Source organism: Sander lucioperca, chromosome 12 (genome assembly GCF_008315115.2).
Source record: "Sander lucioperca isolate FBNREF2018 chromosome 12, SLUC_FBN_1.2, whole genome shotgun sequence".
Classification (NCBI taxonomy): Eukaryota; Metazoa; Chordata; class Actinopteri; order Perciformes; family Percidae; genus Sander; species Sander lucioperca.
Window position 1 is genome coordinate 3372505 of NC_050184.1, and position 15041 is coordinate 3387545.

At 41.4% G+C, this 15041-nt stretch overlaps 1 protein-coding gene across 10 annotated transcripts in view; it reads left to right on the forward strand.

Moving 5' to 3' along the window:
- Positions 1 to 15041, forward strand: part of plch2a (phospholipase C, eta 2a) — a 226374-nt gene that overhangs the window by 153301 nt on the left and 58032 nt on the right. For all 10 annotated transcript variants that reach the window (XM_031311119.2, XM_031311141.2, XM_031311130.2 and 7 more), the window contains 3 exons: positions 793 to 939; positions 9436 to 9679; positions 11231 to 11360. In XM_031311119.2, coding sequence (XP_031166979.1) covers positions 793 to 939; positions 9436 to 9679; positions 11231 to 11360 — 521 coding nt within the window. The remainder of the gene's footprint in view (positions 1 to 792; positions 940 to 9435; positions 9680 to 11230; positions 11361 to 15041) is intronic.

The window sequence follows — 15041 nt, forward strand, 5'->3', positions numbered from 1 at the left end:
GGTGGTTGTTGTGTTTGGTGTAGTTTCATCGTCCATACGACTCTGAGATGCTGGAGCATTGACGTTGTGCTATTATTGTGGTAAGCTAGTGTGCGACAGTAATAATCCTCCGTGCGGAAACGCCGTGAGCGATACAACGTTGGTAACATTAATTAAACAAAGCTTCGAGGCAAATCGTTTTGCATCGAGGATTTCTAGTAATCGAATTATTCGAGTTACTCGAGGAATCGTTTCAGCCCTAGTTATCATAAAGTGTTAGGTAATTCCTCAAAGAGGTGTACAATTATTTCAGTTAATTGGGGCCAATATAGAAATCCCTCGCATCTAAAGAGGTTTTTATTGATTTTTGCTCTTGTTTTTCTGTCATAGTCTACAGTGTGAAGTAGAGAGCTTTATTAAAGGGCTTTTCGTGGAGAAATTGCCTCTCGGCTGTCATCTATCTTCTCTTCTTTCTCTTCCTCCCACGAGACAAGAAAAACCCTGTCATCAGCGACGGCCAAATCCAATGCATTTGCTTTGCTTTGTGGTCATGTGAGTGTATAAGCAAATAAGTGTGTTTAGCGTGAGAGCCCAGATGGAATTTTGTGGAAACACACACACACACACACACACACACACACACACACACACACACACACACACACACACACACACACACACACCTCTTGAATGAAAACTGTCTGTAACACACACTTTTTCTCAGTTGCAGTGCACACTCCAGCGGTTTCCCTTTTTGATAACTTTCCAACCTTTTTTTTTTTTTTTTTTTTTTTTCTCTCCTTCTGTCTCCAGTGGAGAAATGCATGACTTCCATGCAGATGGGGACCCAGATGGTGAAGCTCCGCGGCGGCTCCAAGGGACTGGTGCGGTTCTTCTATCTGGACGAACACAAGTCCTGCATCCGCTGGAGGCCGTCGCGCAAGAATGAAAAGGCCAAGAGTGAGTGTCTTTTTCCCTCCTGCAGTCCCAGGGGAACAGCATTTCAAGTGTGTCTTACTCCTGTAGTTCAAAGTATTCATGGTTCAAACTTCTGGAAAGCCATGTGTGCCATATTTCACGTGACAGCCAAGGGCTCATTGAATGTTGCTAGGCATATCATAAAGATATTTCTTAATCTGAATCTCCATAGGTCATCCTTCTAACTGGTTCAACCTGGTGGGGCTTTGACAATTACATTTTAGTCAGGGTTCAACAAAAGGGTTTGCCCGATGGCCCCGGGAAAGTAAAACGCCACGACAGGCAAGTAAATGTAACAACCCACTTGCCCGTTCAGGCATCATCATATCATAAATGACGTTATCTTTCTCTTGCCTAGGCATGGGCCGGTTAACGGTTTCAAGGTATAGCGCGGTTTGAAAAAGTCAGTTTCAAAACCACTAACATTTTCTGTCATACCATTCCTAAGGAATGAGCTGTTTGTTATGAGTCTACAAGGACAGAAAGTGCAGTTTAGAAATCCGACTCCCTGCCAGAGTGCAATGTGTTTCAAAATAAAATACATTGTATTCAATGGAAAAAAAAAAGTTGTTGTTTATTACCCAGACATTTAAAAAAAGAATACATTTAAAGCTGTAATTGCAATACCGTAATCCTGTGAAACCGTGATATTTTTGCTGAAGGTTATCATAACGTCAGAATCTCATACCGGCCCCTGTCACAGAATGCTTGTTGAATGATTTCAATCAAGAACTGGAGTTGGTCCTTGACGCTTTAGAGGTTTTTTTTTATGCTTCTCCTTAGATTCTTTTTTGCAACATTTACATTTTTTTTGTTTTTTGTTTTATTTATTTATTATTATTTTTTTTTTTAAGATACTTTTTTGGGCATTTGAGGCCTTTATTTCCGACAGGACAGCTTATACTTGAAATGGGAGAGAGAGGGGGAATGACATGCAGCAGAGGGCCGCAGGTCGGAGTTGATCTTGATACCTTAATTAAAAAAATTAGAAAAATCCAACCTTTAAGGACACCAATTTTCTTTGTGAATTTCTTTGCAGGATGTCAGAATAGCCCCCCAGAGCTCATGTTTTGATGCAAACTGCCTCCCACCCTCATAGCTCTTTTGCTTGAGGATGCTCCAAAGGTTCTCAATAGGGTTGAGGTCAGGGGAAATTGGGGCCACACCATGAGTTTCTCTCCTTTTTATGCCCATAGCAGCCAATGACACAGAGGTATTCTTTGCAGCATGAGATGGTGCATTGTCATGCTGAAGATGATTTTGCTACGGAAGGCATGGTTCTTCTTTTTATACCATGGAAGAAAGTGGTCACACTTTGCCGAGGTCATTTTCACACCTTCAGGGACCCTAAAGGGGCCTACCAGTTCTCTCCCCATGATTCTGGACCAAAACATGACTCTGCCACCTCCTTGCTGACATCGCAGCCTTATTGGGACATGGTGGCCATCCACCAACCATCCACTACTCCATCCATCTGGACCATCCAGGGTTGCACGACATTCATCAGTAACAAGAAAATTGAAAATTAGTCTTCATGTATTTCTGGGCCCAATGCAACCATCCTCCCCTGACCTCAACCCTATTGAGAACCTTTGGAGCATCCTCAAGCAAAAGGTGATATCAAAGAAGGGCTCCTATGTTAACATGTAACTTGCCCTGTTAAGATGTGTTTGATTGAAATAGCTTTTGATTTCAGTAAATATGACCTCCTAATGCTGCAAATTCAGCAAATGACCATTTTCAGTTCTTTACAACCTATACAATGTTTTAAAACTCTGTTGTGCATAACAATGTGGAACAGTGCATTTTGAGTTTTTTTTTTTATTTTTGAAAAAAGTTTGTTCAATGAAATTCGACTTATACCCTAACGGTTGGTGACTTGAAAATTATACTGACTGTCATTTGCATCGACTATTTAGGAAAATCAGTGTAAAATATCATTTGCATAATAATTTGGAACACGGTGTATATAGTGCACTGTTTCCGTGATAGGGAGCGGTTTCGAACACAGCTCCTGTCTCAGTTTCTACCACTCAGGGGTTTTGTTAGCACTTTTTTTTGACTCGTACTACAGTTTCAGCATGTCACAGGGGAATATTTCCATCATTTATTCACAAAAATAAAACAAGGTAAAGACATCTTGCATCACCTGGGGCCTGTACCACCATAACTGGTATCATGAAGCTGGTAGACAGTTGGCTCATTTCATTCTTGCTCCTAAACATTCCCTCAGGGCTGAACGAGTTTTTGTTATTTAGAACTAGACATTTATTTCCCCTGCATACTATCTGCAACAAGCAAACAAAACCGTTCCCTGCAGTGTTTTAGAAATAAAGAAGGCAAAGGGACTTCTTAGCAGCAGCTCCCAGTATGGCTGGGCGTCTCATGGGGACACGGGGGAGGGGGGGGATCAGTTTCCTGTTGCTCTCCCTCCTCTGTAGCCCTGGATTTAATAAGCTTCTTAAGTCGACTTAATTATTCATCAGCGTTAATCTGCCCAAACAGTATCTTACACACACTTGCCACTAAATGGAAATGACAGGGGGTTTGGGGCTTTCTTTAAAGACATTGGAAACTAAATCACGGAATTGATCCTGAATCTTAAACCTTTTACGATTGGACGAGTAAAACGTGAACACAAATGCTACAATCCAATCTTTCTTCGGCTCATAACGTTTGAGAAACGCCATCAGTTTTGTGTGACGGTAATGTCAGATACTTTCACATACCAGAGCGGGGGCAGTCCTCAGAGCATGGCTTTATTTCTCCTAATCCACCCTCCGCACACATCTGATAATCTGAAATTCCAGTTGGAATGACACGTTTTCTTATCTTAGCTCTCCACTTGTAGATATTTGGTCAAGACTGACGGAGTCAGGCCTTCTATTCCCTATACGAATGCATGTTCCCAGCTTTTAGTCACGTCCCAGCTGACACAGCCTCACCCTGTGTTTGTCATTTGATACCTTGACAGGGCTCAGTCACCGGAGAGGAATAGACTGTAGCCTTATCTGGCAGCATATTCGCTGGCACTGTGTCTGAGGTTCTCCGACCTTTTAGAGGCTTATCACAGAGCGCCCACTGGGACAGACTGACAGACAGGAAGCACTGCAGGCTTCTGGTCTGCTCCTACACTGAGCGGGAGTCCTTTGTGTCTGGCATCACATTTGTCCTTTCTGGCCCAAAAAATATAGCGGACGTGCCACATGGTATGTTAAAGCTCCATTGTGTAATTTTTTTGAGTTGATTCTTAGCAAAAAAAAACCTTTTGTTGTTTCACAAATATGTACTCATTCATGTGTAATTACTTCCACCAACTAATCAAAGTATTCTCGTAGAATCTGCCATTCAGAATACATACGAGCGAGTCGCTTGAATGACGGCCGCCATGTTGCGCCTCAATCTTTAAAATACATTAGCCAAAGAGGGACATACCTCCGCCTTTCGCGCTTTTACACTCGGTGGCACCGTGACGAATGCAAGGGAGGGGGAGAAGATTAGTCGTGACTGCCGGCAGATTTGAAAGCTTATTCTCTAGGACATGTAACGGATGCTTCTCTCCTACGCTGTAAACATCGCCTTACACTATTAATCTCGTACAATATAGAGAGTAACGATAGCACTGATACTTTACTAACATTAGCTTGCATATGTTTGGGAACCTGATGGCTGATGTTAGCAATGAAATGGTACCAAAATAACGTAAAACTATTATTACACTGGAAGGAACACTCACGGACGAAGTCGTACTTCCTGGAATAATACAGCCACCGTAGGAGTTAAAACACGCTCGGAAGGGGGGGGGGGGGGCTAGAAAGTAATATTCAGTTGGTTGTCACATACAATTTCACCGCTAGATGGGAGAAATTCTTACACAATGTAGCTTTAACACAGAACCATCGGAGAAGCTGTCATTGGAAACTGTTTGGAAAAGCAGGCACTTAAAAAATAAAAATAAAAAAACCTAGTAGGTGATTGGGTGGACCATTTGTCTATGATGCCCACAATTGTTGTTTTGAACAAGCGGTTTCGGCCCGCACACACACCTTAACTACCCCCGTAGCTGCCAGTAGCTCCTCACCGGGCGCTGATTGGTTCGGTGAGCTGGTAGTTCAGACACAAACGCATTAGTTGAAGCCTGACTAGTTGGATTTCAGTGTGATATGTGATCCTGCGATTCTCGTGTGATTTTGTGATATTGCGATGATCCAGCTACCGTGCAAAGTAACAAAACTAACCAGCAACCCAAACAGAAATTTTAAATTTGACCCATAGAACCAGCCAACATAATACATGCCAGCCATGCAAAAAATACACTTACAGTGATAGTTTGTTATTAATTTTGCTGGCTATTTTATTGTATTGTTTATTTGTATAGCGACAAGTATGTAGCCTAAACCAATGCCACACACCCCAGCATTTATAGCCCAAGCTAATTTACAATGCCCGTCCCTAGGGATTTAAAATACATAATATGAAGACACAAACTCTACAATAGGTGCGCACATTATTTTTATTTATTTATTTTTTTATTTATTTATTTGAAAGAAAAGGGGACAGTACATATTAATGAACATTTTCACAAATGTAAATATGCCAGATTATAGCCTTAGGCTAATTTCCATCTGCAGACCCCCTGGCAGGTTGATGTTACACACAAAATAATGAATACATACAAAGACACTATATGCAGAGACAAAAACAGTGATCACATCATGTTAGAACAAACAATAACAAGAGTGGACAACAAGGGACATATGGAAAAAAGAAAAGCATCGACTGTAGTGGACACACCACAAATTGTCCTGGTATTATATTGATCCATATTACACCATTCTATGTTGCACTGAGCCACATACCGCTGACCCCTATAGCACAACCCATGTTATACTGACACTTATTGCACAACCCATATAGCACTAATAATTGTGTCCCTTTTTGTAATACACTAACTCTGTTTTAAGTCTGATATAAAATATTTAGCTAAACATGATCACATGTTTGTATGTCCCTCAACCATACTTTTAAATGACTCCTAAAGATAGAAAGACTTGTGCTTTCCCTTACTGACAGTGGAATGCTATTCCAGAAACTCACTCCCTGATATGACAGGACGTTCTGTGAAAAGGCGGTCCGCCTAAATGCCAGTTCACAATCACCTCTCATAGTGGCTCTAGTCACTCGAGACCCAGCAACACTGCTAGACTTTTGTTTTATAAAATCGCTCAATGGTGGAGGCGCCAGACCATGTATAACCTTGTAGATTAGGCAAGCTGATTTAAATAATTTAAACTAACAACTAAAACTCAGAACTCATTACTCAGATTTTTAAATTAAGTCTTAGTACTGAGAGCAGAAGTCTATGTAAGTCCACCTCTTATTTTAGTCGAGGTTTGACCAAAATGTTTTGACTGAGTGATAGATAACAAAAGCATATAAATAGTCATTTTTGTAGACTCGAATGCAGGTATCCTTTGACTGGAGAATTTTCAATGTTTGTACTTTGTAGTGGGTTATTTCAGTCGATATCCTGAAGATACCTAGTGGAGGAAGTATACAGATCCTTGTAATACCTATACAATAAAATCTCTGTTACAAGTAAAAGTCCTGCATTCAAAATGTTGCTTACTTAAAAGTACTATTAGCAAAATGTACTTTAAGTACTCAATGCAAAAAAATAGCAGAAAAAAAGGCCATGTCCTCCGTATTTGTACAAATGTACTCAAAGTCTCTGAAGACCAACTGACATTATTATCCTCAAGCACTGCCGCCAGCAGCTCATCAAATATTTAGACGGTAGTAGTAGTTGTTGTTATCCCTATCTACCAGATACCTGGTGTATACTCTTGCATTATGTATAAAGTGCTGCAGTCAGTAGAAGCGTGTGTCCGTGCATCTGCAGCTGCAGGGTTTGTGGAGAACACTGACAGCCACATGGGAGCGCACACACAGCACAGCAACAGCATTTTGAGTGTCATGTTGATGGCATCTTTGACATCCAATATACATACAACTGGCACAAAACCACGAGTTCTTTACTGTCGTGTGTGTGTGTGTGTGTGTGTGTGTGTGTGTGTGTGCGCGCTTGTTTTACTATATTCGTGGGGTCCAAAAACCGGGGAATACAGTATACTTGTGGGGTCTGCACAGCCTTCTGGGGTCCAAAATGCTGGACCCCACAAGTTTAAAGGGCTGTTTGAGAGTAAAGACTTGGTTTTAGGATTAGGGTTAGAATTAGGTTATGGTTAGGGTGAGGGTAAGGGTTAAGGTTAGGCATTTAGTTGTGATGGTTAAGGTTAGGCTAAAGGGCTAGGGAATGCATTATGTCAATGATGGGACCCCACAAAGATAGTGAAACAAACGGGTGTGTGTGTGTGTGTGTGTGTGTGTGTGTGTGTGTGTGTGTGTGTCTTTGCCACTACATTATGAACGAATGTGTATGTCAATAATGTTAGAGAGACAGAGATTGATTTGTGTTATGGGTAGCTCCTCTGGGTATGGATAGTTTTTTTGGAGAATGAATCTGGTCTGTAAAATTTCCCAAAACAGCACGCAGGCTGAACAAGAAACAGAAGTACTGATCGTGTGCTGTCGGGGAAACAAATGAATGACTCAAAGCGGTGTCTTCCTGTAAGATGTCATTACCATCTCATAAATGTTGCATCTTAATAAACAAAGCTCTCTGGGCACTGCTCGTTGAGGTGACTATTTTTAATCCTCCGTATCATAAAGCCTGAAATAGTCCCCATGCTCACAATTCTCTATTTTTGCCAGAGCCTGGAAATTCTCAAAACCAGTAAAATGCTAAAGGCTACAGCAGGATGTGTGCTGTTTAATAAACTGAGCATTGTTTTTTCTTGGTTTTTTAATAGGTTTACTTAATCCACTGGTGGAAGTAGTATTGAGACATTTTGCTAAAGCAAAGGTAGCAACACCACCATTTAAAAGTACTCCTATTATAAATAACGCCACCTACACATGATGAGGTAGGGCGCAGAGCAGAGAGGCAAAGTGCAGCGCAGGTATTCCTCCTCATTGCGGTCAAAGGTCAGCGGCAACAAGAGCGCAGCGCTAGAAGGCAATTCTGAGCAGTGCAGCTCTCCCAATAGGAAAACAATGGAACGGCCAGCGCAGAGCTTTAAAAGTTAAAGTGGCTCTCCTGTCAGAAAGTTATATTATTGGATTAAAGGTGCAGTAGGTAAGACTTATAAAACAAACTTTGTGTCATATTTGCTGAAACTGACCCTATGTTCATGTAGTTCGAGTAGAACTACATGAAACAGGTAAGAAAGAAAAAATCCGGCTCCTCTGGCAACACCTACAGCCTGTAGTGCGATTTGCAAAAATCCACGGCTCCCTGTTCAGATGCACCAATTAGGGCGGGGGGGCTAACTGCTGTTCATGCACATGCATTCAATGGCTCAATCCCAAAGTGATCCCTGAGGACTAAGGACTAAAGACTCACAGACTTAATTGATCTCAGGTGCTAAGTGAGTGAGTGTATGAGGCCACATGGGCTCAGATAGGTAGAAATGGGATTGGGACAGCACTTTGCGAGATCACATGTTACCTTGGCAACGTTTAATAACAAAGATGTTGCTGACACTTGCCAGTTTGGGAATTTTCATTTTAGGTTTGTTGCTTTCCACACGGCCAAGGCACAGGAGACGGCTGCCTGATTCCAAATTTTTTCAAACTCTTGTTTTACAAGCCGGACAACAGGTTGGTCTGTGTTCTGTGGTCGTGTGTCGTGCTGTTGTTTACCTTTTGTAATTTCCGGATTTCCCTATGGTGTCTGCGGTAAACGTCACAATGCTTTGAACTGTGGGTAATTCCCTTTGGTGAAGTCTGCATCGTTGCAGACTCACGGAAAGGGCTCGCTAAGTGTGTACTCAAACCCTCACGCCCTTTGAAATTCAACATTGGGACAAACCTATGCCCTTACGAATTTCACGAGAACGCGCACCAAAGTCCGTGAGCCTGTGAGTCCGGACTTTGGGATTGTGCCATTCTCCCTTGTGGGGGGAGGGGCTTAGGAGACTGTTTTGGGCTTTAGCAGAAAGAGGGGAGGGACTGAGAAGTTGTTGATGTTAAAATGTTTTGGCTAGGTCCTGGATCTTTGCAATCCTACCTACAGCACCTTTAAGCAGTGTTTTACTGTTGTGGCTGGTCTAGGTGCAGCTGGTTTTATATACTGCATACTGTTTGGTAATTGAATCTAGAACAGCGAATCATATTTTATAACAGAATGTTTTTAATTTTTATGTTTGTTTTTTAGAGTAAACTAAACTGTCAGATAAATGTAGTGCAGTAAAAAGTTCAATATTTCCCTTTAAAATATAGTGCAGTAAAGGTAAAAAAAACAGCCTAACATTGAAATATTCACATAAAGTCAAAGTACCACTAAATTGTACAGTACTAAAAGTATTTTGTTCCATTCCACCACTGACTAGCTGACTTCCTGTTTCCTCTCAACAGTCTCCATTGACTCCCTCCGGGAGGTGTGTGAGGGGAAGCAGTCGGAGATCTTCCAGCGCTACGCGGAGGGCTGCTTCGACCCCAACTGCTGCTTCAGCCTCTATTACGGAGAGCACATGGAGTCCCTGGACCTGGTATCCGGCACTGGGGAGGAGGCACGAACCTGGATCACAGGCCTTAAATATCTGATGGCGGGCATTAGCGATGAGGACAGCCTGGCCAAGAGGCAGCGCACCCGAGACCAATATCCTTCAGTTATACAGCAGGGGGGAGGGGGCTGGTGATTTGGAACGGTAGGGTTGGGCATCGTTTTGATTTGAACAGTTCTGATTCCAATTCCGATTCTTCCTTTGGAGTTGAAATGGGTCACATGCCTATTTCACAGATAAGATAAAAAAAATATTTTTGATTTAATGGTGATTTACATTTTTACCTGACTTTTTTTAAAGGAACATGCCGACTTATTGGGACTTTAGCTCATTCACCGTATCCCCCAGAGTTAGATAAGTCCATACATACCCTTCTCATCTCCGTGCGTGACGTAACTCTGTCTGACACCCCCACCGCTAGCCTAGCTTAGCACAGATCCTGGAGGTAACCGGCTCCATCTAGCCTACTGCTCCCAATAAGTGACAAAATAACACCAACATGTTCCTATTTACATGTTGTGATTTGTATAGTCACAGCATATACAAATAACAAGATCACATGAGACACAGCCATCTTCTAACCGTATACAAACTGGGAACTATATTCTCAGAAGGCGAAGCACTGCTACTTGGGCGGAGTGATATTACTCCAACTCTGAGCGAACTCCAGGCGAACTCTCTGCTCCTCACCACAGGGCTTCTCAGGTGCTGCGAGCAAATCACTCCGCCCAAGTAGCAGAAGTAGCAGTGCTTTGCCTTTCTGAGAATATAGTTCCCAGTATGTATATGTTTAGAAGATGGCTGTGTCCAAAACAGATCCAAAACATATCCAGTGAAAGTTAACTTCAGAGCGTTGTAACAAATAAGTTGTTCAATCCGATGAATCACTTTATATACTAGTTGGAGAGCTTTCGTGTATTCCACTGTGGTTCCTGCATTACTTACATGAATACAAATGTTTTTAAACCGTTTTTTAATTCAACTCCGGAATTTTGACATAGAAAATGGCGGAGTTGTTTTTAAGTGATGCGCCAAATTTCCCAAACGATTCCAATAAAAAAACCAACTTTTGAAACGATTCCTTGTTGGAACACATTCTCGATGCCCAATCCTATTTGAGGGTGCAACTACCTGTGAAGAATGTCTGTTATATAATCTAGAGTTTCATGATCAACATTATACAGGGATGAAATCTATGGAGAGGTTGAGTTTAATTTTAAAGCATGAGAGGCTGAGCTTGTTTATCCCTGGATGTAGACTCTTTGATTCAGTTTTTTTAAGAAGGGGACAGTGCAGTCTAATAAAAGGCATGATAACACATGGGTTAAAAATGCCGGAATTAGCCAAAAAAGCTATTATTTCATCTTTGGTCCCCTGTCCTCGATGTTACAAAAGGCTTTTTAAAAATACAATTTTAAAACAAGAAAGAAAGACAACACAAGCAGAGCAGAACTTATCCCGAAACAAGACACAGCACGGAAGCAAAAAGATTAGCAACAAAACAAAGCACAAAGCAGAACAGGATAAGACCAGATAAAACAACAGAGCATGGAGTACAAAGATTCTACACCAAAAGCAGCAACAGTACTAACGAGGAAATGTCCTGAATCTTCATGCTGCCTTTCCTCAACCCACCGCGTCATCACATGGCTGAAGCAGACCTTCACCGAGGCCGATAAGAACGGCGACGGCAGCTTGAGCATCAGCGAGGTGCTCCAGCTCCTGCACAAACTCAACGTCAACCTGCCCCGACAGAAGGTCAAACAGATGTTCAAGGTACGGAACCAACGGCAGAGCCGCGTCACGGGCCTCAGAGGGGGTAGTCGACGGTGTAAAAGTTTATTTTTTAAGCAAAATAAAGAATTCGCTGCACTGTAGCATTTTCTAATTATTATTATTTATCCTCTTTTTTTTTTTTTTTTTTTTTTTGTCCAGGCGCATGTTGTTCGGTGGTTGTTGAAGCAAATCTAAACACTGTCTCACAATCATTCTTACCAAATGTCACAAATGGTTCCTTCAACTAAATCAGGATGCTGGCGCATCAGTGTAGGATCCCAATGAATCTGCACAGCGGATGTTTACTTGCAGCTGATGGAACTGGATTCTAGTATTTGCACATGAAATTGAAGTGTGTCTGTAGTAGAGGCAACATATTGAAATGTACTTATTTTTTGTTACCTCACCAAACATTTACAGAACATTCTTTAAATCAACACCTTAGAATCTAAAGAAGTTACTTCCGAAGCTGTTGAGCACTTGATTACAGTTTTAAAGATTATTTTTTGGGCTTTTCCGCCTTTATTTTTAACAATTTAACAGTGCTGAACAAACGGGAGCAAGTTATTTCAAAATGAATACATTTAAAATGCATGATTATTAGTTTATCCAACAGTGACATCTCACAGCTAGTCGGACTGCTAGTTTTGGGTAGATTTGGTATATCAAGACACAAACATAGTTTATAGCACAGTATATAAAATAAGCACAGCAGAAACGTCTGGAAAAGTCAGACCACCCTGATAAACTATACATGTTTAAACATTACAGTTACAGCGACGACAACAGAAATAAACACGTTTGCCTGATTTCACATATCTCCCAAACTGAAATTAACGGCCAGTTTTCTACCCCAAAGTGATGATTGTTGTTAGCGGACGCCGCAGGGATTCTGTCTACTGTATATTTTCTACACTCAGAAGACAAAATAATGTAAAATATAGATGAAACTCTGGGGAAAGAGTCTGCGGAAACATTTCTACAAAGGTCATGCTACGTTGAATGGCAGCTCGTGACATTTGTCAGCTATGAAATAGGTCAAGTCAGTTTTATTCATGTATCCACAGATCACAGTCGGAGTCCTTCAGTCTGCAGTTTTGGTTTGTAAGTTTTGAAACCACACTGAGTTCTGCTACCCCAAAACCCAACAGATACCAACAGCCATGTCATTGTTCCTCTGCCTGCGTCAGTCATCTGCGTCCATGGGTTTCATTTGTTCCAAGTAAATGCATAATGCCGAGCAGGAAGACAAACTGATGCGTTGCATTGCCATGGCACGCTAAAGGTCAGTAATGGATGAAATCAAGCAAAAATCTAGCATGGGCTGTCCATTCGAGTATGTGTCTGAAAGTTGGCGGTACCTGTTGGGTTCAGTCAGGTCGGGTCTTAAAGACACAGTAAAGGTCTGGTTCGGGTCTCAGTTTAAGGTGATTAAATAATTATTCGATAGTGGAACTATGACAGAGAAAGTTTGAGACTAAAGGTTGTCTTCTTCACTGCTGCCACACAGCCCCCCGACGCTCACTGGGCAGTTGGGTTGACTGGACAGCAAGGTTATTATAGTTTTGCATTTTTTTAATTTTAATTTCATTTTGACTTTTTGTTTTCAAATTCAGTTTAGTTTTAATTAGTTTTTAAAGCGGGTTTGCTAGTTTAGTTTTTATTTTTTGAAAATGCTTAGTTTTAGTTTAGTCTTTATTAGTTTTAGTGTTAGTTGTAGTCTTTGTCGGCGGCAAGATTCAAAAAGGTCAGAAAAAAGTATTGTGTAATAATAACTCAACAAAAACATCATACAATTTTAGAAATATGTATTCACAATGTATTCAACAATAACACCAGTACATACAATGTACATATGATGAGCACAAATATGTAAACAGTCTACACAAGATGTCGCAGTATGTGCAAAATGTGTAAGTGACGTGTTCCAGGAAAAAAACCTTAATAGCCAACAGACTAAAGAAGACATGAACAGGTGTTTTCAACTTTGGTTCGAGTAAAGTGGCAAACTTTTTGAAGTCAATCGACTCACACAGTTGTGTAGATATCCCAGTATCAATACACATATTAACCCATGCTTCCTCCCGCTTTTGGTGTTCCTGCGTTTTTACTAACCAGCAGCTATCGGGTCGCCGGAAAGAGCACGCCTGTTGTGTTCTCTGTCCTGCTGTTGTCTCTGTCATGCTGCCTGGCCCTGTATCCATACATCCATGCCCTGTATCCATACATCCAAGCCCTGTATCCATACATCCATGCCCTGTACCGGGGTTAGATTCTGTTTCGGGGGAAGGGGGCTTTGCTTTCTCCTTTACCTTGTTAAGGTAAGCTAGGTTAGCCTGTGCTTCTCAAATGTACTTTCAAATTTGTGGGATTTTTCCCTTTAATAAATTTGTCCACATATTTTACCACCTTCTACTGCCATGATGCCAGCCGAGGGGCATGGACTATGTTGTGTTCAATTTAACATGGCATGTCGGAATTTCTGGGTACCCAGTTGGAAACTATATATGTCTATGTCGTAGACTGTATAAAACAGGTGTATGGTCGGAAATGTCAACTCTGAAAGATATAACGTTACTTGCTCTGAGAAAAACATTGACAAAGACGAAAACTAAGAACATTTACTTGATTATTTTATTTTAGTTAGTTTTGCAAACAGACCTTACAGGTTTAGTTAGTTAGTTTTTTTTGTAATGCTTCGATTTTATTTTTATTTCAGTTAACGACAATGTTTTTTCCCACCTAGTTTTCGTTATTTCGTTCGTTTTCGAACCTTATAACCTTAACCTTATAACCTTAACCTTATAACCTTGCTGGACAGAGGGTTGAAACGGAGAGAAAAAGACCTATTTGCCAATTCAACAGGCTAAGTTTACATGTGGACGTAGTCTTGGTCACTTCGTATCTGTGAGTAGAGTACGTGTGGGATCTTTAGAGCAACATGGGAAAAAGTTGATATAGTTTTTGTATATTAAAATGTTCATTACAATCTACTCACTATGCGTCACAGATGTGAAAGTTGTCTTAACATTAAAACTTCTAACATTAATAGGAAATGATAAATTGTAAAAATGTCATCAAACCATACAGCTAATTGGCAGTACACGGTGCAGGCCAGCTCATTAAGACAGTAAAAGAGCTTATCAGGTCACATGAGACTGCAGTGTGTACTTACCTCACCTAGCAGATTGTGAACTAGAAACCATCTTGCGATGGGATCGCACCAGCTGCGGTGCCAAATCAGGCCAGGGGTGTAAAATAGGGGGACAATGACCCCTTCCCTACTTCCTGGCCCCCTACTTTCGGCACCCTTGCCAGGACCACACCTACAGTATCTTCAAACTCAGCCTTCATTTTGATCGCAACTACGCAACAGCTGACAAAGTCCTTAAATCTGCCTCTGTGGTAGTTCTACTACAGTAGGTGTGCCCAGGACCACAGTTAGCCATGGTGTCTCACACACACACACACACACACACACACACACACACACACACACACATACAGGTAAAAACAATACAATCGTCACTGTTGCGGGTGGTAATGAGCAGTAAAGACACCTTGACTGATTGCTACTGCTGCAGATGTTGGCAAGCACACGGCTCAGCCACTAACTCTTCCACAGTGGAGGGATTAGCATGCTGCCGTGTTAAGCGTGTTGTCTTAGTCGTCCTCCAACAG